The 20,808-nt window shown below is 46.9% G+C and overlaps 1 protein-coding gene across 1 annotated transcript in view; it reads left to right on the plus strand.

The window, feature by feature from the left end:
* LOC140899299 (uncharacterized) overlaps positions 1 to 20,808 on the plus strand; it is a 258,414-nt gene that overhangs the window by 108,676 nt on the left and 128,930 nt on the right. The window contains exon 7 of the mRNA XM_073314570.1: positions 13,274 to 14,146. Coding sequence (XP_073170671.1) covers positions 13,274 to 14,146 — 873 coding nt within the window. The remainder of the gene's footprint in view (positions 1 to 13,273; positions 14,147 to 20,808) is intronic.

The following is a 20,808-nucleotide window of genomic DNA, read 5'->3' on the forward strand; positions in this document are numbered from 1 at the left end:
GAAATGCCATGATTGAAGAGCAAGACCAAGATGGAGTCTGGGCAAGTTTTAATAGTACAAGAGACACGTGGATACTGCGCAGGGCTGAGTGGATCTCCTGGTGATTAGATAGATACTAGGACAGAAAATATCATGTTCCCTCTATATAAATCCATGGTACACCCACTTCTTGACTACTGTGTGCAGATGTGGTCCCCCATCTCAAAAAAGATATACTGGGATTGGAAAAGGTTCTGAAAAGGGCAACAAAAATGGTTAGGGGTATGGAACGGCTTTTGTATGAGGAGAGATTAATAAGACTGGGACTTTTCAGCTTGGAAAAGAGACAGCTAAGGGGAGATATGATTCAGGTCTATAAAATCATGACTGGTATAGAGAAAGTAGATAAGGAAGTGTTGTTCACTCCTTCTCATAACACAAGAACTAGGGATCACCAAATGAAATGAATAGGCAGCAGGTTTAAAACAAATAAAAGGAAGTAGTTCTTCACACAACGCACAGTCAATCTGTGGAACTCCTTGCCAGAGGATGTTGTGACAGTTAAGACCATAACAGTGTTCAAAAAAGAACGAGATAAATTCATGGCGGATAGGTCCCCCAATGGCTATTAGCCAGGATGGGCAGGGATGGTGTCCTTAGCCTCTGTTTGCCAGAAGTTGGGAATGAGCGACGGGGGTGGATCGCTTGAGGATTCCCTGTTCTGTTCATTCCCTCTGGGGCACCTGGCACTGGCCACTGTCAGCAGACAGGACGCTGGGCTGGATGGACCCTTGGTCTGACCCATTCGGGCCGTTCTTGTGTTCAAACGGTCACATGTTTTCACCAGTGGAACCACACCCCAGGCTCCCTGCGTGCCAGCCAGGTTCTCTGCCACTGGACCTAAAAGAGCCCATCTGCTTGCTAAGGCCTGAAGACGCTTTGCCCAAAGTGCTATGCGCCTCAGAGTCATTAGTACTATGTGTGCTGCCTTTGGCCAGGATTTGGGGCATGGGAACCCAAAACCACTGGATTCTGATTTAGCAAGCCTGTCTGCCAGGATTTTTAATTCTACCTCGCAGAGAACTCAAAAATATCCTTCCTGGCATTTATACGTCCCTGCGGGAGCTGGGTGTCCCCCTTTGGCAGGCGGCGCCTGGTCTGTGGGTCCGCACAGAAACGCTCCTTTCTAATTATCTCCCAGGGAGCTCTAATTTGGTTCTTCAGAGAAGCAGCAAAAATCATGCCCAAGAAGGGAAGTTGATGGAGGCTGTAAGAGCCTCATGCTTTCCTGGAGGGCTGCAGGTCCCTTTGGGGTTAATCTCCACTAAAAAGCAACATGGCTTCAGAATAGGTTGTGCCAATGGCATTAGAAAAGCAAACAGCCTCTCCTGCCCCCTCTCATCTTCCGTCCCCCCTTTGTGGGGGAGTTTGTGCCTCCCCTTTCTTGGTCTCATGTTGGCTGCTGTGAGGTAGGTAGGAAGGAAGGAGTCGGGAAGCTGGGAATTTCTGGACTGGATCAGCCCCAAGGTCTGTCTAGCCCAAGGTCCTGTCTGACAGTGGCCAGCACCAGATGCTGCAGAGGAAGGAGTCAGAATCCGATAGTAGCAGATGTGGGGTTATCTGCCCCCTTACAGGTCTTGTCCTGATCCCTTATAATTAGCTATTTGGTTTAAACCCCAAAGCAAGAGGTTTTATATACCTTCCAACACATTTTTTTTTAAGCATTCGCCATTATAACTCTGTGAACTGTCTCTTGTCCAGAGGTTCCCAAACTGGGGGGCATGGAGGAACATTGGGGGTGGCAGGCCCAAGCCAGCCCCTTTGTGAGGCAGGGAGGGAGCGCGTGCCACCCACCCAGCTCCGCCCCACCCCACCCCATCCGCATGCCTGGCCCTGGCCCCAGCTTTGACATGGTTCCGCATTCAGCCGGGGGCCCAGCTGCTGGCCTCCCACTGCAGCCTGGCTACGGCTCCACTCCCGCTCCTGCACTTCATCTGACTTCAGTGAACCCACAACATCTTTGCCACCTGAGAGCCCTTTTGCCCCCACTCTGAAGAATGTGAAACAGTGTGTGTGACAGCTGCAAGAGCAAGTATTATAGATCTGAAGGAAAAGGATTCCCCTCATGTTGGAAGAGCAGTGCGTATTGCTAACTATAACCATACATACTTTTATAGCATCTTTCATCCAAGGACTTCATAATGCTTTACATTAAGCAAACCTTACAGGTAGAGCTGGTTGAGATTTTTTTTTTCCTTTTTCAAAGGAAAATGCAGATTAATCAAAACCAAACTTTTCAGAGAAACAAATCAGTTTCAATGAAAGTTTTCTCAGGTCCAGGATGGAATTTCTGATAAAAAAAAACCAACAACCCAGAATAGTTAATAGCTTGGTGGTTAGGACTATTCTGAGATCAGTCTCTCATTTTTCATGAAAAAAATATGAAAGGTCCCAGTTTATCCCATGGCGGAACAAAACCAACTGCCTCAGTCATGAAAATGTTCATGAAGTGGAATTCTTGCTTTGCAGCCAGCCCTCCTTACAACATAGACACTGTAACCAATGTAAGCAAACATTGATACTCTTTGTCTCTGAAAACCAGTTTATCTGAATCTCCCATTCGACCAACTCAATGGGAGTTGGATTTCCTCAACAACTCTGAACATCAGCTTGCTCAACTCCCCCTTCTGTACCTCAAACCTCTCATCCCCGCCCCAGCATGGAGCCCCCTCCCGCACCCTGAACCACTCATTTCTGGCTCCACCCCAGAGACCACACCCCCAGTTTGAGCCCTCACCACCTCCTGCACCCTAACTCCCTGCCCCAACCCAGTGCGAGTGAGTGAGGGTGGGGGGGGAGTGAGACACCGAGGGCGTAAGGGTTGGGCTAGGTTATTTGGTTTTGTGCAATTAGAAACTTGGCAACCCTATCTCATGGTCTTTGTGATTGCTAGATATTGTTGTGATTGTGAGTCATCCTCTTGTGAGCTAGATCTTGTTTTATTGGCTTGATCAGAATGGTTACATTTTAAGGAAGCTAACCCCACATCATAGTTAAGGATTAAACTTAAAAAAAACAAAAACAAAAAACCCCAAAAAAACAACCATGAATGAATCACTTGGGCTGAATTTCAATCTGAAAACATTTTTCTGAAATAAAGTTACTAAATTAATCCCTGGCCTGAAAATAATTAATAAAATAGATTGTTAAACTTTTCAAATTATGGATCTGAAAATTACCAAATCAGATAAAATAGATCTATCATCATTTTGCAGGCAGGTGGGGTTTTTTAATGTGCACAGAGACTTTCTTCTAAGGCCTTGTCTGTATTCAAAGTTGCACAGTGTAATTGAAGGTGTGACTTCAAACCTGTTTAGTTAAAACAGTGAAACACACAGTGTAGATGCTCTTAATTTGATTTTAAACCTGTTTTATGTCTAAGTTTAAATTGATTTAAGAGTAGCTAGATCAGAGCAATCAGATTTAAATTGCATTAAGGGGGTCCATGTGGGATTATGCACCACTTTAATTAAATCAATTTGAAATAATGTTTTTAGTTAAATCCGTGAAAACTCTGAATATAGACAAAGGATAACATATTTTCAAAAATAACCTAAGTGACTTAGGTGCCTCAGTTCCATAGAAAGTTGATGGGGTGTAGGCTCGTAAACCACTTAGGGGCTTTTGAAAATTTTAACCAAGGTTATAGACTAGTGTGAATTGCAGGGAGGCTGGGGAAAAGGGGCAGAATGGGACTTAATGATTGGTGGGGGTTAGAGTGAAATGCACCCAGATGGTTGGACTGGAGGAGGAATATGGGGTATGCACAGGATGGAATGTGCCTAGCCATTCAGAATTCGATTTGTAGGAGAAAACTTGTGTTTGCTCTAAAAGTTTGACTTTCTTCCAAATCCATCTCAAAGCCATCACCAGGCAGCTTGGGTCTTAATGTCTGAAATGGACATCTGGATGCCTTTGGTTTAAGACTTACCAATGCTCAGAACATGATCCCCGCATATGGGAAGAGAGCGAGCATGGTGTCTTAGCCTTCTGTCAAGTAATTTCAGACTGGAGTTCCTGTATGGTGCTTGCCTGCAGCTTATGCTTCTATGGGAAAGTCCAGAAGAGAGAGGATTCTGAGACATACCGTGTATTTGTCTAATATGTGGTATAAACACATTAACACACTCAATCCTCTGTTGCTAAGTAGTTTCAGATGATACCGGCACTGTCTGATTGAAGTCCCATATACGCTAGCTGTGATGCTTAAAGTGTTCCCATGAACAGTACAAACATTGATTAACCCTTTGGCTTCTCAAAAGCAGGTGGTGCCAGGGAAAAGCAGAGGAATTGCCAGGATTTGTGTGACGAGAGCTCCAATATTTAAATACTGTCCAGGATTCCTTTGGGAAAATCAGGGGGATCGTTATGTGTTACACAAGTGCTAATTGCAGCAGTTTCATCACCAGAACAGTTTAGGATTTCGTCCTTTGTGTAAATGAGACGAGTTGAAACCTACCATATGGGAAGGGCTGTTTAGTGTCTAAACTAGGGAATATGGGGTCTCTTCCCAGCTCTGTATCTGGGATTTTGGGCAAGCTGATGTTCAGAGTTGTTCAGGAAATCCAACTCCCATTGAGTTGGCCAAATGGGAGATTCAGATACTCTTTGTCTCTGAAAACAAGTTTATCAATGTTTGCTTACGTCGGTTACAGTGCCTATGTTGTAAGGAGGGCTGGCTGCAAAGCAAGAATTCCACTTCATGAACATTTTCATGACTGAGGCAGTTGGTTTTGTTCCACCATGGGATAAACTGGGACCTTTCATAATCTTTTCATGGAAAATGAGAGACTGATCTCAGAATAGTCCTAACCACGAAGCTATTGACTATTCTGGGTGGTTTTTTATCAGAAATTCCACCCTGGACCTGAGAAAACTTTCATTGAAACTGATTTGTTTCTCTGAAAAGTTTGGTTTTGATTAATCTGCTTTTTCCTTTGAAAAAGGAAAAAAAAAAATCTCAACCAGCTCTACCTGTAAGGTTTGCTTAATGTAAAGCATTGTGAGGTCCTTGGATGAAAGATGCTATAAAAGTATGTATGGTTATAGTTAGCAATACGCACTGCTCTTTCAACATGAGGGGAATCCTTTTCCTTCAGATCTATAATACTTGCTCTTGCAGCTGTCACACACACTGTTTCACATTCTTCAGAGTGGGGGCAAAAGGGCTCTCAGGTGGCAAAGATGTTGTGGGTTCACTGAAGTCAGATGAATAAGAGAATCTGTGGTAGAGACGGGAACTGTACCAGATCTCTTAAGCATAGCCCAGTGCTCTAACCTCAAGACCATCTTTCCTCTCCAAATAACTTTTGTGAGATTTCCTTAGTCCTTGCTCATGTTTGCAACCCTCCCAATTGAGTGTGACTTTCAATTTCACCAATGTGCTGTTAAGTAGAGCTGGTCGGGGATTTTTTGACACATCCCCCTTTCTTTGTCATCAAAAAATGTCGGTGAATTGAAACCCAATTTGTCTGTGAAACAAAGTTGGTTTTGACGAATTTTCTGGCTCGAAAATATTTTTGAACAAAAAGTAAGTTTCGAAATTGTCTCAACATCCCAAAATGAAAACGTTTGGTTTTTCTAGTAGAAATGGCTGTGTTTCAAATTTTTGAGTACGTTTAGACTAAAAGAAGATTTTAAAAGCGATCAAAAATGACATTTTTAAAAATGATCAAAACCTAAGATTTCAGTTAACCTGAACCCAGAAACTTCTTCAGATTTTGGATTCAGGAAAATGTTTGACATTTTTTTTTTTGTCCCAGTTTGGGGCAGGAAAACTTTTCAATAGTATGAATATTTTTGCAGGATGGGAAAACCATTTCTTGGCCATCCTGTTCTTCTGTTAAGCCCCTTGGCCTTTCCATGATTCATATGTTAAATAACACCCCGTCCTCCAGCAAAGCTTTGGAAGTGTAATGAACACCTGGTCCCTTTGCGCATGGACTCCCAGTGGGATTTCTCTGCAGCATTGTATTCCTTCTCCAGTTCCGTGTTTTTAACAAGATGCAGCTTGTTTCTTTCATTTGATCATCTGCTCCACCTTGACTGGGTACAGAAATCAGCTTTGAAATTGCTTTGATGGCTGCTCTGTCGTGATCTGTAACAGTGGTGCTGGCGACAGAGAGTGTTGAAATAGACGGCAGTGATTCAGGAAGAGAGACCTTTCTTTTTCTGTTTCAAAGTATCATGAGTAGGGCCCTACCAATTTCACAGCTGTGAAAAATGTGTCCTGGACCGTGAAATAAGCCCTTCTCCATGAAATCTGATCTTCCCCTTGCTGCTGGGAGTACCCTAGCCAGGGGGTTCCTAGCTGCAAGTACCCCCCTGGGCTGGGGGTGGGGGACAGGACTTGTCCTTCCCCTGCGCTGCCACTCTTGCTGTCCAGGGGAGATCAGATCGACCTCTGAGTGCCCCTCCTGCTGCAGGAAGCTCCAACCTCAGAGATTCCTGCAGCTAGAGGAGACTTGTGGAGGTGGGTCCAATCTCCCCCTGCTGCTGGGAGCACACCAGCCAGGGGGCTCCTAGCTGCAAGTCCCTACTGGGTGGTGGAGGGACATAGGACCCTGGCAAGAGGCTGGATTTAAGCCTTCCTTTTCCAGAGTGCTCTTGTCCAAAGGTGTTGCACATTTCTTGGCACCTTCCTGGTGCCATTTCTGTTCCAGGTCTCTCAAGGTGTTTCAGATCATGCTTTGCAAACACAACCACTGCTCAGCAAGGTCAGGCACTACACTGCCCACAGGGTAACCCACAGCTGGCACCTCTGGGATTTGCATTAAGCCCCAAGTAGAACAGACACTGCCGTTCACCTTTATTCAAAGGGTTGGAAGCATATCGAATAAATGTGATGAGGAATCTGTCCCTCACTGGGTCCTGAACCCACAAAGCTCTGACCCACAAACCAGAACCTCTCTGCAAGAAAAGTCTCCATTTGCTCTTATCAGGAGTATTGCTATTTTCTCCCCTGACCCCCATTTTTTCTTACTTATTTTTCCCTCCTCCCTCTGTTTTCTTGAGGTCAGACCCTTTGTCCCTTGGCAGCATCCACTGGCTTCCAGTTTGCAGTGAGAGTTTAAGAGACGGAATATTAGCCGTCGGGGGGGGGGGGGGGGGGCTGGGGTGGGAACGGAGAGCTGTTCATCTCCACACCGCTCACCTTCACAAGCCCCTGCTGCTTCCTCCCATGTAGATGACCTCTATTGGGCTTTCATTGTCTGGCCCAGAGGAGATTGCCAGTCAAAGGCCTGCTCTGCTACAGGGAGGGCTTGTGGGACACATTCTCTTCCAGTGCCATGGATAACTCCATTAAGGATGGTCCAGGGGTTAAGCTGCTAGCCAGGGGCTTTGGAGGTGTGGATTCAGTTCCCTGCTCTGTCAGACTTCCAGTGTGTCCTTGAGACTTAGGGTATGTCTATGCTGCAAAAGAAAACCCATGGCAGCAATTCTCAGAGACCTGGGTCAGTTGACATGGACTACAGGGCTAAAAAATAGCAGTGTAGATGTCCCTGCCCAGGCTCTGAGTTGCACCACCCTGACTAGAGCCTGAGCAGGGTTGTCTACACAGCTAGTGTTAGCCCTGGAGTGCAAGCCCAAATCCGTTGATCTGGACTCTGTGGCTCGCTGCTGCGGGTTATTTCTGGTTTGCAAGGGAAAATGGATACTGTAGTTGGACACCATTGTCCTGGGCTCTGTTAAACTGAAACCTTTCTCCAGTCAAATCTGACCACACCCTGGTTCCTGGAGTTTTATAAAATATTCACATAGCCAGGAGCAGAGAGAAACAGCTCACTCCAGTGCCAATGGGATAAAATTTTCTTACCCACTCTTGATATTTAAGTACAAATTGGCAATGGCTTTTTTTTTCTTTTTTTTTTTCTTTTTTTTTTTTAAGAAGAACCCGAAATCTGTGGTGTGCTTTGGAGCCCAGCCACACTTGCAGTCTGTGCCTCCATTGAGGAAAAATGAGGGCACTTGTTGGGACTAGCTTTGTGGTAGTGAAGTGGGCAGGGCTAGGTAGCATCCCTTGAGTCTTATGCCAACTGCACAGTCTAACCTTTCCATTCCCCATGCTTGGTTTTGCCCTGCTGGACATGATGAAGATCCTTGTGCTGAGCTGTCTGCTGCTAGATTTTCAAGCAGCTCGTGCTGCCACAGGCTTTCCTAAGGTAGGGGAATTTTGAGCAGGGGGTTGGACTGGATGACCTCCTGAGGTCTCTTTCAACCCTAATCTTTTATGATTCTATGAATTGTTTAGAGCTGGTGCTAATCTCCCCCATGGGCATCCTGCCATGGAGGGCGCAGCTGTAAGTCTCATTTATTGTAACATGAAATTGTTTGTCCTGGTTGTTCAGTCCAGTTTGATTGCAAGAAGTAAAGGCTTTTGGTATGTGTCCTTTCCCACATATCTGCATCCCTTCAGTTATTGGTCGGTGTGTGTGTGTGTGTGTGCGCTGAGGGGGGGGTCCTCCAGAAGACAAACTTATTTTACCCCCTTAGAGAGTGCCTATATCAGTTCCTTTGAAGATAAATAAATGCCACCGTTAAATTGTTTCAAAATGTCCACAAAGAGGATAATAAGTTGGCTGGGGTTAAACAGGAAGTAGAGTGCAGGGACATTTTGCTGTATATTTATATCATGTCCATAAATCTTTTCAGGCAAGCAACTGTGTGTCATTCTGCTGCTCTGGTTCTATCTTCCTTAGATCTTCCTTCATGGAGTGAACTGGGCATGGCCAGGTCCTGTTTTTAACCAGACTTCCTTTCTGCAATGTGACTGACCTCCGTGGATACGCTAGGGTGACCAGATATCTCAATTTTATAGGGACAGTCCCGATATCTGGGGCTTTTTTCTTATATAGGTGCCTGTTGCCCCCAAGCCCCATCCCGATTTTTCACACTTGCTATCTGGGGACCCTAGGATACGCTGCTGCACCGCAATCCTGTGACTCCCAATTTCATTTGTTTTTATTCTGAATTCAAATAATTCATTTTGAAGTGATTTTTTTCTTCTTTACTTCTGCTCGAGGTGGATGTTTGTTTCTGTGTTAATCAGGCTTGCAAGGAGACTGAACAGTGTGTGAGATACACTCGGGGAAGTGGATTACTGTGGCTCGGTGCATCAGACAAAGTGTTATTGACCTTCCTTCATTTTAATTGCGGCAATGCTGTATCTAACTGTATGGAGTTCAGACTTATTTCAGCTAGATCAGAGGTTTTCAACCTTTTTTCCATTTGAGACCCCTAAAATTTTTTGAAGGGAGGTGCCAGACCCCTCTGGAAATCTTACCCATAGTCTGCAGACCCCCAGGAGTCCACAACCACAGGTTGAAAATCACTCCGCTAAATCAGTAGCCTGATGACCGCAGTACAGTGCCACAGAGCAGCACTCACACAGCTACAGAGCTGAAGGATTTACTGTTTGGCCCCAAGTTTCAGTTCAGTTTCCTTTAAATAAGTTGTGCGTATCTATATTTAGTAATCGAGAAGCCCAACCAACTCTCTATTCCAAGGAGCAGTACTGGAAGAAATCACTGATGGAGAAATGTCCCTATTTTTACAAATCCATACACGTTGTGTGAAGAGATCAATCAAGCATGTCATCCAGGGTTTAATTTTGTGGCTTCATTTAGTTCTTGAGGAAACGAACCCTGGAGTTGTTGGCCAAAAATGCCTCAAATACGCTAGTCTTTTAGGGAAATCTGCAAGTAGCTTCACTGGGGACAGCAACAGCAGAGTGATAGTAGAGCAGAGCCATCGGCATTTTTACCACCATGTCCAGCCCTGCTCAAAGCTGGACTAGCTAACAGAGAGGGAAAAATTCTTGTCATTGCCTGAGCTCTACTTGTACTAGTGCTTCCACTACGGACACTGTTCTGCAGATGCCAGGGATCGGCAACCTTTGGCCCGCAGCCCGTCAGGGAAAGCCGCTGGCCGGCCAGGACGGTTTGTTTACCTGCAGCGTCCGCAGGTTCGGCTGATCGCGGCTCCCACTGGCCGCGGTTCATCGTGCTCCAGGCCAATGGGGGCTGTGGGAAGCGGTGGCCAGCACATCCCTCAGCGCACGCTGCTTCCCACAGCCCCCCCCTCTCCCCCCCCATTGGCCTGGAGCAGTGAACCTGCTGATGCTGCAGGTAAACAAACCATCCTGGCCCACCAGGGGCTTTCCCTGACTGGCCACGGGCCAAAGGTTGCCGATCCCTGGCATATACAGGAGTGCTTTGTTGGGAGACTTCCTGAAAAACAAATGCGTCCTCGCTGTTAGTTCCACTGGTAAGTAACCAAGGCTTACATCTGTGGCACTGAGTATAAAAATACTTTTCGTGAGCTCTCAGCCTGATTGAAACAAAGTCCTCCAGTGAGTATGGATACCTGTTAAATACAGAACAACTTGCCTTAAGCGACACCAAAAGGACCAACAAAAATTGATGGCTTATGCAGAATATGACACATCCTGATTCTCCTCTTGCTCCAGTGTAAATTGGGAGCCGCTCCACTGAAGTCATTGGAATTACACCAGGGTAAAACTGACATGCGGAGAGACTCGTACCCAGGATTGTTGCTGGTCAGCAATATTTTGACACAATGTTTTTAATTGAAAAATGCCAATCCATCAAAGGGAAAGGGTCACTTTTGATGGATTTCTCAACTTGAAATATTTTTGAAAACATTTTGAAATTGTCCATGTTTCTTTTGACATATTGGAAATGAAAATGTTTGGTTTTCCAGTTTGAAACCGCTTTTTGTTTTGAAATTTAAGTAAAAATATATTTTTAAATGGACACAATCAAAACAAAATGTTTCCATTAACTGGAACTGAATTCTCCCCCTCCTCCTTTCTGGATCATGAACATTTTTGAGATTTTGACTTTGTCCTGATTTGGGAAGTGCTAAATTTTCAAAACCTCAAAAATTTTAATGGGACGGGGAAACTTTCCTGCTCAGCTCTACCTAGGATGTTGGCAAGACTTTAGGGCACACTCTTAAGATAGGAAGTTGCCTGATAAGAGCTGTATCTTGTTTGGGTTTCTCTGTAATCAAGACAGCACCTCATTGATTCTAATAGGTGAACTTAAAAGGGGATGGTTGTGTTAACTTATCAGCAGGGTCATGGCTTTGATGAACCTTCCCCCCCCCCCCCCCCGCCCCAGTCCCCCCACTCAGCTTCCTTGTGAATCCAGGCCTGTTCTAACACTGTTACAGAAACAGAGATATGGGAAGGGTAACTGATTGAGGTCTGTTTTCCTTCCTCCTCGTTCCCACCTCTCCCCGCCCTCTTGTCAAGTTAAATGAGGCACCACATGTTCTGGAAGTTTAATTATGTTTCCTCTCTTTATTTCGCCTCTTGGTACACTTGCTGTTGGTGGCAGATTAATTCAGCATTTCTAAATAAGCAACAGTGGGTCTGTTAACCAAGACCAGGTGCCTAGAAAACAGTTGGGCCAAATGATGTTGCTAACCAGTTCTGCTCAAAGCAAGATCCTGGCAGATGTGGATGGGCTAGAGAGGATCTCACGAACGAGTGTCCCTTCCTGGTCTGTCCCCATTTTACAACAGTATAACCCCAGTAACAACATTGATGACTCTGTCTACACTAGCATTCTTGCTGTTGCTATCGCCAATGGGCTGCAGTTGTTGGTGATTTAAAAGGGCAACGCAAGTGTGGGGCTTGGTCTCCCTCTAGTGACTGCTTTAAGAGGATTCTGACTGTGATTTATTATTTCTTTTGTGGTAGCGCCTAGTCATGGACCAGGACTCAGTTGTGCTAGGCCCTGTACAGACACAGAACAAAAGGGGTTTACAGTCTGAGACAACAAGCAGATACAGGCAGACAGGGGAGAACAATGAATGTGTCGGGTGTTGTTTCCAGATAGAGGGCCTGAATGGCTGAAAATTCTGGATTCAGACCTTACTGTTAACCTAAGTTGTAGTTAGTGACAAGAATACTGACGATGAAGTTTAACATCTGTTCTAATGCAGCTAAACCACTTTGGGTTGAACATCTTACTTGTTTCGGGAGGTTATTTTCTTTTTCAGTTTGGAACTTCTTATATTTCGTGATTTCCCCCTTCCCGCTCCCCTGTCCCTGTATGGGGAAGGGTGAGGTACCAGGACTCCATCTCTCTTGTGCTAGGAAGCTGCAAGACCAGTTGTTAGTGGCACCGTCCCTAAGGGGGCAGTTTACTCTGATGGGCTAACCCAGAATGAAACCCTTGCTAGTCACCATGTTTAATTCATTAATTTGCCACAGATGTCCAAGAGACTGCCCTTCCTCTTATCTTTCCCTTTCCCTTCCCCCCAACCCCCTTCCCTGCTGGACCCTCAAGGAGCTTTCCTGTCTAGAGTGTTATTCCAGCTGCTGTTAAATGGAAGAAAGAAAAGGAGTACTTGTGGCACCTTAGAGACAGCTCACGAAAGCTTATGCTCAAATAAATTGGTTAGTCTCTAAGGTGCCACAAGTCCTCCTGTTCTTTTTGCGGATACAGTCTAACACGGCTGCTACTCTGAAACCTGTCATTAAATGGAAGAGGAAGTTTCAGAGTAAGGGCTGGGAGCTTAGCAATTGCCCTTAATTGAGACATGCCTGAGCATGTGACTGCACAGAGACCACAAGGGGACTTTAAGTGCTTTGAAAGTTGTATCTCAAAGACTTTGGGTTTATGGATTTGTGCCTCATGTAACTCCGTGAACTTCAGTTACATCCGCTTGCACCAGGGTTGGATTTCGATCCCCCTGGCTCCCCTCCACAAAAACAGGCATTTAATTTTGTTTTACCCTTTAGTTCGAGGCTGATAGAAGTGGCTACATGTTAAAGTTTTGTCTGTGGCCTAGAATTTCACTTGGCCAATGCTCTGGGTGCCTTTAGCAAGCTTTTAAAATTACACTCATGAATTAAGGAGCTCTGGGTTATGGCTCCTTAGCTGAGAAGTTCCATTTTGCCCTGGAATTAGCCATAAACTAGCCTATGCATTACACCAGATCAAACCAAACAACCCAGCAACTCTGTATAATCAAATATAAATGACTTAATTGCTCTAGGCCACTGTTACCCAGCCCTACCCAGTGCCCATTTTCTCATGGGTGAAGGAGAAAAGGTTGGACCTGAAAGCTAATAAACATGGGTTGTTTCTGGACCAGCATGGCCAACAGCAGGTGTTTTCCAAAGGCCTGCAATGCTAACAGAGAATACCTTGTCCGGTTAAAATGATTAAAAATGTTCTTTCTTCTTCCTCCCTTTCAGGGCTCAAAATTTACCATTTCAGATTTGGCCGTGAGGCCGCCCCTGGTGTGGGAGAATCCCCAGGAGAATCTTAGGCCCAGCCCCAATGGAAGTTCCCTCACTTCAGCCCCTTCTACCAAAAGGCCCTCTGGTGAGGAGGAGGAGGAACGCCTTTCTATTGAAGAGGAAGGCTTTGAGCTTTTGAACTCCACGTACAATAAAATCACAGGACCTGGCAGGCCCGGAGTTGGCAGAAGCGAGTTGGAGGTAGCAGGAAATGCCAGTGATTCCATTACCACGGTTACCTCAGTTCCTCCTTCTGGGCGTCAAGATGCTCAGGTGGCTGATGACAACGTTATCCTTTCACAAACCTCCGCCAAAGTAAACAGACCGGCTTCCAAGAAAGACCACGTGTCAAAATCCCAGGATGAGAACATCACTACGGACAAGCTGAAGGGAGACACGGGCTCTTGGACCTGGTTCTCACCCAGCAAACCAATTGATGCCATCATAGACCTAGAAAACCCTTCCATCTTCTCAAAAGTCTCCGCAGAGGTCAGCCAGACAGCGGGCTCTGCAGGAAACATACCCAGGGCCCCCTCTTCTGACTCCCATAGGAAGGTGGAGGTACCTGTGGGTGAAGAAACTCTAGAGAGACCTTCTAAAGCTTCCCTAAGCCCTGAGGATGCTGTGAAACCAATGCAGACATCACTGGACGCTGAGGTGGTCGCCACAGAGCACAACAAAGGAGCTGTGCATCAAGGGAAAACAGACAGTGAAGCAAAGGGGAGTGAGGACCATGATCAGGGTGGTGTCTTGTGGACAGAAACAGATGGGCAACAGGTTCGAGTGAAGCCAGGACCCCGGGGGCCACAAGGACCTCCAGGTTTGCCTGTAAGTGGAGTTGGGTGTGAGGGGTTGTGTTTAAGGGAACAGTTTTGTATGCAGTGGGGAATCCTCATTTACCATAACTGAAGCAGTCAGAAGTTACAAGCCTCCTTGACTGTGAAGGGACATGGATTTGGGGGAAGGCAGGGAGGTTTATGAAGAAGATGCTCAGATATTGGAGGCTCTTCTCCATGCCTGACAGCTGGTGAGGTCAGGAGTCTTCCATCCACCATGCTGAGCTGTCATTATTCCCTGCCTCCCTGCAGGAGGCAGCCATTAATGCCGAATTGAGCACTCTGCAATAGCACAGGTACACCTCATTCTTCCCTCCCTTTCAGCCCTGCCCCCACAACTATGGGCAGTCTACTTTAAAATATTAAACTTTTAACCCTTAAGGTGCTGTCACTGTTCCCTTCCCCCACTTTTCCAGCTGAATGAATGTGGAGGGAATGCTAACAGAGAATGCCTTGTCCGGTTAAAATGATTAAAAATGTCCTTTCTTCTTCCTGCATATACAGTCATGGGCAGATAGACACAAAGTCCAGCTCATCGGTAGAAAGAAAAGCAAAACGCTTTCTGTAATTTTGACGGTTTGTAATGATACTTGCAAGAGCTGCCGCTTCCCTGCTGCCTGGGAAGGTCTGAAAGCCTTGGTGCCTTCTAAAGCATTGGCAAGCTTCAAAAAAGTTCCACCTGTTTGTAATTCTCACGTCACCCAAAGCATCGGTTGAGGTTTCTAGGAATACATGCACTCTTGAGCTAAAGCATCCTGGTGGTTAGAAGTTCCCCCGCAGTGACTTCCAGCTTCTTACTTCTGCTAGAGTCCCCCGTTGGCGATGGATTGTGTTATGTTCACAGCATAGAGACACAGAGAGAACTTAGATAAAAGTACTCTGGTTGGGAGGTTGCAACATAACAAACTTTATTTTGGAGAATTCAAACCGATAACACACAGGAACCCAAAAACACAGAGAGAGAAAAAGCAGACTGCTTCCTAAGACAGCGAGAGACAACTCCCCCCACCTTGCTCTAGACTGACTCTTTCCAGACTGACTCATCATGGCACGCTTCCCTGTGGAGCCCCCTTGGCTGCAAGCAGGACTAGGGAATGCTGTCCCCCCTCCAGGACCCCCCCCCCCCCACACACACACACTTGTACTCTTAAAGTGATAGTTTGCAATTCCAACACAGACCTTAATGCATCACAGATTGGTGGATGCATGTGACCCAGCTCTCTTGTGCCCTTGCACCATGTCCCAGAACAATTGCTGCACTCTCTCTCTCTCTCCATTTCCTCTCTTTCTCCTCCCACTTTTTCTTCTCTTGTTTTTCCATGTTGTTTATTTGTATAGCAATAGCACCTTGAAATCCCACCCGAGGTTCCCAGTGTGCTAGGTGCTGTCCAAATACATGGGGAAAGACAGTCTCTGCCCCAGAGAGTCTAAATAGCAGGGCAGGGGATAAAACAGCAGCACAGAGAGGCAAAATGACTCACCCAGGGCTTCACAGTGGGTCAGTGGCCAAACCAGGAATAGAATCCAGGTATCCAGAAGCCTAATCAGATTCCCTGTTCACTAAACCTTCCTTCTATGTTTGTCTTCCCCAACCTTTTATATTTTATTTGTCTGCCTCTCCCCCACACTCCATTTTTTGCTGCTTTCCTTCCCTCTCCCATCCCCCAAACAACCGTGCGTGTTGTGGGAGTGGGCAGGGGGCATCCATCACTGGCTCTGTGGAACCAGGCTGAGGTGAGTGCTGTGGGAGCAGAGACAGGAAGCCTGGGTCAATGGGCAGCTGCCTGAGCCAATAGCCCGGTCCATGCAAGATGCTGCTGCAGGCCTGGGAAGGGAAGGGTGGTGTGAAGGTGGGAGGTTTTGAAGAGTCACGATGCTTAACATGCAGCATGTTTGCTGAGGACCTGGCACGATGCTGTTTTCTCGACACCTGCTGTTCATCTCCCTCACCAGTGTCACCCAGTGACCCCTTGTTGGACTAACCTGTCCGCCTCGTGGGTGGAAAGACTATGCCATGGGTCCAGGGTTGGCTGCACCTCTGTCCCCTCGCCGAGTGCACCTCAGGTGCCAGGCCTGGGGCCTTTACCTTTCCTGGGGTGGAAACAGTTGATTCTCCCAATCTTAGACTGGGTCCTTGGCTACATCCCTGTGTGTGTCAACTGTGCTACCCTTTGGTCGTGTGTGACCAGAGGTGAATACAGTGACCAGCCGGCTTTTGTAAACCAAACTGTTGTTTAATCTTCACAGTAGCAATGAAGACATAAGACAAAAGGATTTTAGGGCAACAAACAGTCTATGTGCACGTCTGACTTTCTTAAAGTCCTGCCACCCAGTGATGATGGACCAGCAGGCCTGTCTGCTGACACCCCAGTGGGTGTCAATCTGTTCCCCATAACAGGTCCGCAACAACCATCTCTCCCTAGATGGTCCCTTTTTTATCCAGCCAGAGCTCTTTGTTCTCTCTGTTCCCAGGTTTTTTAGCCTTGCTGTCCAAAACCAGCTTTGGTGGACTCAGTGGGAGGTGGAGCCAGTCTCCTCAGAGTCAGTGGCTCTCCTGTTGTCCTGTAACCCCCAAAGTGTTTGCTGTCGGTGGGTGTGGGGGTGTGTGTGTGTGTGTCTCTCTCTCTCTCTCTCACTTATTGTCATTGTTTTCGCCTTCCACTTTCTTTCCTAACAGCGCTATTGATTTAACCCAATATAGCATACAGTGACCATCCCAATAACCAGCTTAACGTACAGTATTCTTACATTATTACAGAGCAGTTCCACATCCATCACAGACTGCATTAACCCTTCATTTCTGACGACCTTAGCCTCTGATAACAGCTATGAACATGATCTTAGCTTGATGGATGGATGGATGTTTGTCCTCCATCCAGTGAAAGCCATCTGGACCATCTCTGCTTAAACTTCCAGGACTAGAATTCTGAGTTATTTGCTTTTCCCTCTTATAATCTGCATGTGTCAAGTTCTCTACCAGCGGCCGGTTTTATGTGGTTGTATGTGTGTTCAGGCTTTCCAGTCGTTGTCATTAAACGGTCATCCTTTACCCACAGTTTCCACACAGTGGTATAGCAAATACCACAGTGATTTTCCTATAACTGCTGTGGGTGACTTTCTAATGGCAACAACTAACTGCGTGTAAAACAATCAGCCCTAAGAGAATTCTGTCCCAGTCACAAGATTAATTCTGCTCAATCTCCCATCCTCAGACAAAATGTGTTTTATCACCAGAGTATTGGGTCACTTGACATTTAAACTTAGGTCCACTAGGTTCCCCCCCCCGGCCTCCCAAGCTACTTTCTTGCTGCTGCTGTTTTTGCCTGTAGGACTACACTAGAGAATAGAACAGAGGCCGAGAAGACTCCAAGAGTCACAAAGTTTTTACGACTTCCGACAATCCTGCTGTCTTGCCATCAGGACAGGGAGAATCACATGAGCAGAGCATGCAACAAAATGTCAGCTCCCTCTACTCGGTGGACATGGCCTAGCCTGGGAGAAGCCAGAGTGATTAAAGCTAGTAGATGAGAGCTGTAAATTTCCTGCCAGCTATTTCAGGAGGGGAAAAATTGGTGTTTAGTTCAATTTTGGGGGGTAGAATTGTTCTTTTATGGCTAAGCAAAACTGAGAAATAACTCTCGTTTGGGTTTTCTTCCCTTTATTTTCCACTAGAAAAAGGAGAGACGGTGAAAGCTCCCAAATGTTTTGTTTTGTTCGAAAAGACCAAAAAAAAAAAAAATCGATTGCTGAAAAGATGTTTCAACCAAAATGTTTTGACCAGATCTAAATGTCCCTTGTGGGTCACACTCCTTATTCTAGAGCCCGCTGCACACAGGCCTGCTCTGGTGTGTTTCATCCACTTGTCTGAAGTGGGAGTTGAGTTGTGGGTCGGTGATTTTAGCCCTTCTCCCCATAGTACAGCGCATATGTGTGACCAGTTAATTTTGTCTTAACGTCTGCCAGGAGGCAGATCCTGAATGGAAAAACTTAACCCGGCTTTTAATGATGATCCAGGGACTCCGAGTTGCTTCAAGTAATTTCAGGTGTTTCCTTTTGTAAATCGGAGGCCTCGCAATTGGCCTGTGTCGTTCCCATTTCTCACTGGGGTTCTGCGCCGCCCAGCCCGTCGAGGTGGTTTTACACACACAAGCCTCACCAAAAGGTTGTTAAAATGCCCCACGGCTCGTGGTGACTAAAGCAAAGAAGTAATGGATTTTTCAAGTGTTTAACTATGTCACAGAAGGCACTAAATCTGGGAAATATTTTTCTTCCGAGCTGGTTTAGGTCTGTGTCGTTGCCTAGGGCCCTCCACAATGCAAAAACCTCTGTGAACGTGGCAATAAATTCTGCTGCCCCAAATACGTCTCTCTACTGGACCGGGTGTCTTGATTCTTGCTGTAAGCTTTCCTGGCCTTACCCAGTGGGCTCTGCTCTGCTTAGCCTGGCTCAGTGCTTCAGACTCTCATTCCTTGCTTTATCAATTGCACAGCTGTGGCTGGTGCTTTGCAGAAAGGCCAAAGACAGGGTGCCTGGCCTGAGGGGTTTATAGTCTGGAATAGATGTCAAGTGATGTGATCTGGGGGGAGGTGGCTATTGAGCAAGAGGGAGGGAGGGTGACACAAAGCAAAGCTACTAATCCAGTGCACAGCGTGGATTATGTTAGTTCCTTTCTTTCCAGGCGGCAGGGAACCCAGCTGGTGGGACTGGACATGGGAGAAGACTCCGGAGGAGGAGAGGGAAGCTGAGTGCTATTCAGGATAGGGCAGCGCTTTCCAGGTGCAGTGGGTGTTGAGGGAGAGCGTGTGTGTGCACAGTGGGAGATGAAACCAAAGAGGCTGTGACAAAGAAGAGGAGCCCAGCTAGTCCCTGCTGCTCTCCCCATGGTGGGTAGCAAACTCCGCAGTCACAAAGAGACAGGCATGTGGTGGAAGCTCAAGCCGGGCAGGGTTTTGTCAGCTGGAAAGGTGGTTGGTCAGGGCTCCTCAGTGCAGAGGAGTTGGAGGGTTTCCGCTGCTGGAAGGAGGCCGGCCTCCTATCGCTTGGGATTGGGTTCTTGTCTCTCGAGCCATGCAGTGGGGAATTTTGCCACCAGGAGGGGAGTTGAACCATTGGTGTCTCCAGCGGAGTAGTCTGTCCCAGTGTCCTGTGCTGGCTCTTGCTGCTTGATTATCCTTGTAGAATTAGCAGCAAAACAGCAGAGGGATTCAGTTAAAGTGCTGTAGTCCCCGACAATAGCCCAGTGGAGGAAAGCAGAGGTGCTCATTGGTTCTGAAAGTGGGGAGGGGGAGAGATTGGTTGATGCTTGCTTGGGTGGAATTCGGACTTGCACGCTGTCCCGCATCAGAAAGCAATGGTGAGCACCAGAGGCTAGGGAGGAGATCGCGCTGTCTGGGAGTGGAGCAGCGCCACCAAGGACGAGTCGCGGCTGCACCGAGTCCACAAAGAAAGTCCAAGGCTGCGTCTGCCCTTGAAGCGAGGGGCTGCGATTTCCAGCTCATGTGGACGCACCTGGGGGCGCTCTCATCGAGCTAGTGCGCTACAAACGGGAGTGTCGCCGGGGTAGCACAGGCAATGGCAAGTGGTGTGTGGACTAGCTGCCCTGAGTATACACCTACGGGGTTCGGGCAGCTTTACGCTTACACTCGCTGCTCCCTGTGCTACTGCACCTTCCCTACTATTTGAAGCACACTAGCCTGATGAGAGCGAACACGCCAGCTGGGAATCTCCCCCGACATCAAGGACCCTACCCCATAGGAACAAGGCCCAAAGGGGTGGATGGATATGGCAGCCAGAGAAGGGAACCGCCAGTGAAGCAAGAGGGCAGTGCTTTGAGAAAGGAGTCCTGATGAGAAACCCTTCGGCTTCCTCTGCTGGATTTAATGTCGAGAGGGGTGACATTCAGACCTGACTGGTTTGTCACAGGCAGTTCAGCAAGGCAGAGGGCATTGGGCTCCCCCCCAGTCAGCAGTGAATGAGAAATGAATCCAGATCTCAGTCGTATGTGATGCCAAAGACTCGGTGGTAGATTGGTGCCAGGTAAGGGAAGCACAGAATAGCACTGATATTGAATAGGGGAGGGGGAGGGTGGGGCTTTCACATGGAATTACGGTTGTTGATTTTCAGTTTTAAATAGTGCAAACATTACGGACACAAGAAACCCAGAGTTAAGGCTCTTAAACTTATATTAATCACATCCTCTCTCCTCTCTTAAAACTTGACACTGACACCCATTACCACAGTATCTTAGCACCTTCCACATTAAGTTTATAGCAACAGCTAAGTCCCTGGTGGACTTCATGCAGTCTCTGACACTTCACCTTTGGGGGCCTGGGGTGGGTTTCAAAATCTGCTTGGGGTAGAATGGATAGACTTCTCCTTAAAGTCCCTAAAGTTAAGGTCTGGATGTTGGGCCCAAAGGTTGCACAACTACTGAGCAACAAAGTTAGGGGCCTCCTTTCTGTGCCTCTGTTCCCACCCTTAGTCTCTGCCCCCCAAAAGCTTATACAACAGACAATCTCTTATGTGTTTGTACTGCACCCAGCACAGTGGGAGCCGTCTTGTCTGAGGGCTTTAGGTGTTGTAGTAGAAATAAGGAGGGAAACTGAGGCACATATGAACAAGGCAGAATGACATGGCTGAAGCCCCAGGGTGAGT

This window comes from Lepidochelys kempii, chromosome 16 (genome assembly GCF_965140265.1).
Source record: "Lepidochelys kempii isolate rLepKem1 chromosome 16, rLepKem1.hap2, whole genome shotgun sequence".
Taxonomy (NCBI): domain Eukaryota; kingdom Metazoa; phylum Chordata; order Testudines; family Cheloniidae; genus Lepidochelys; species Lepidochelys kempii.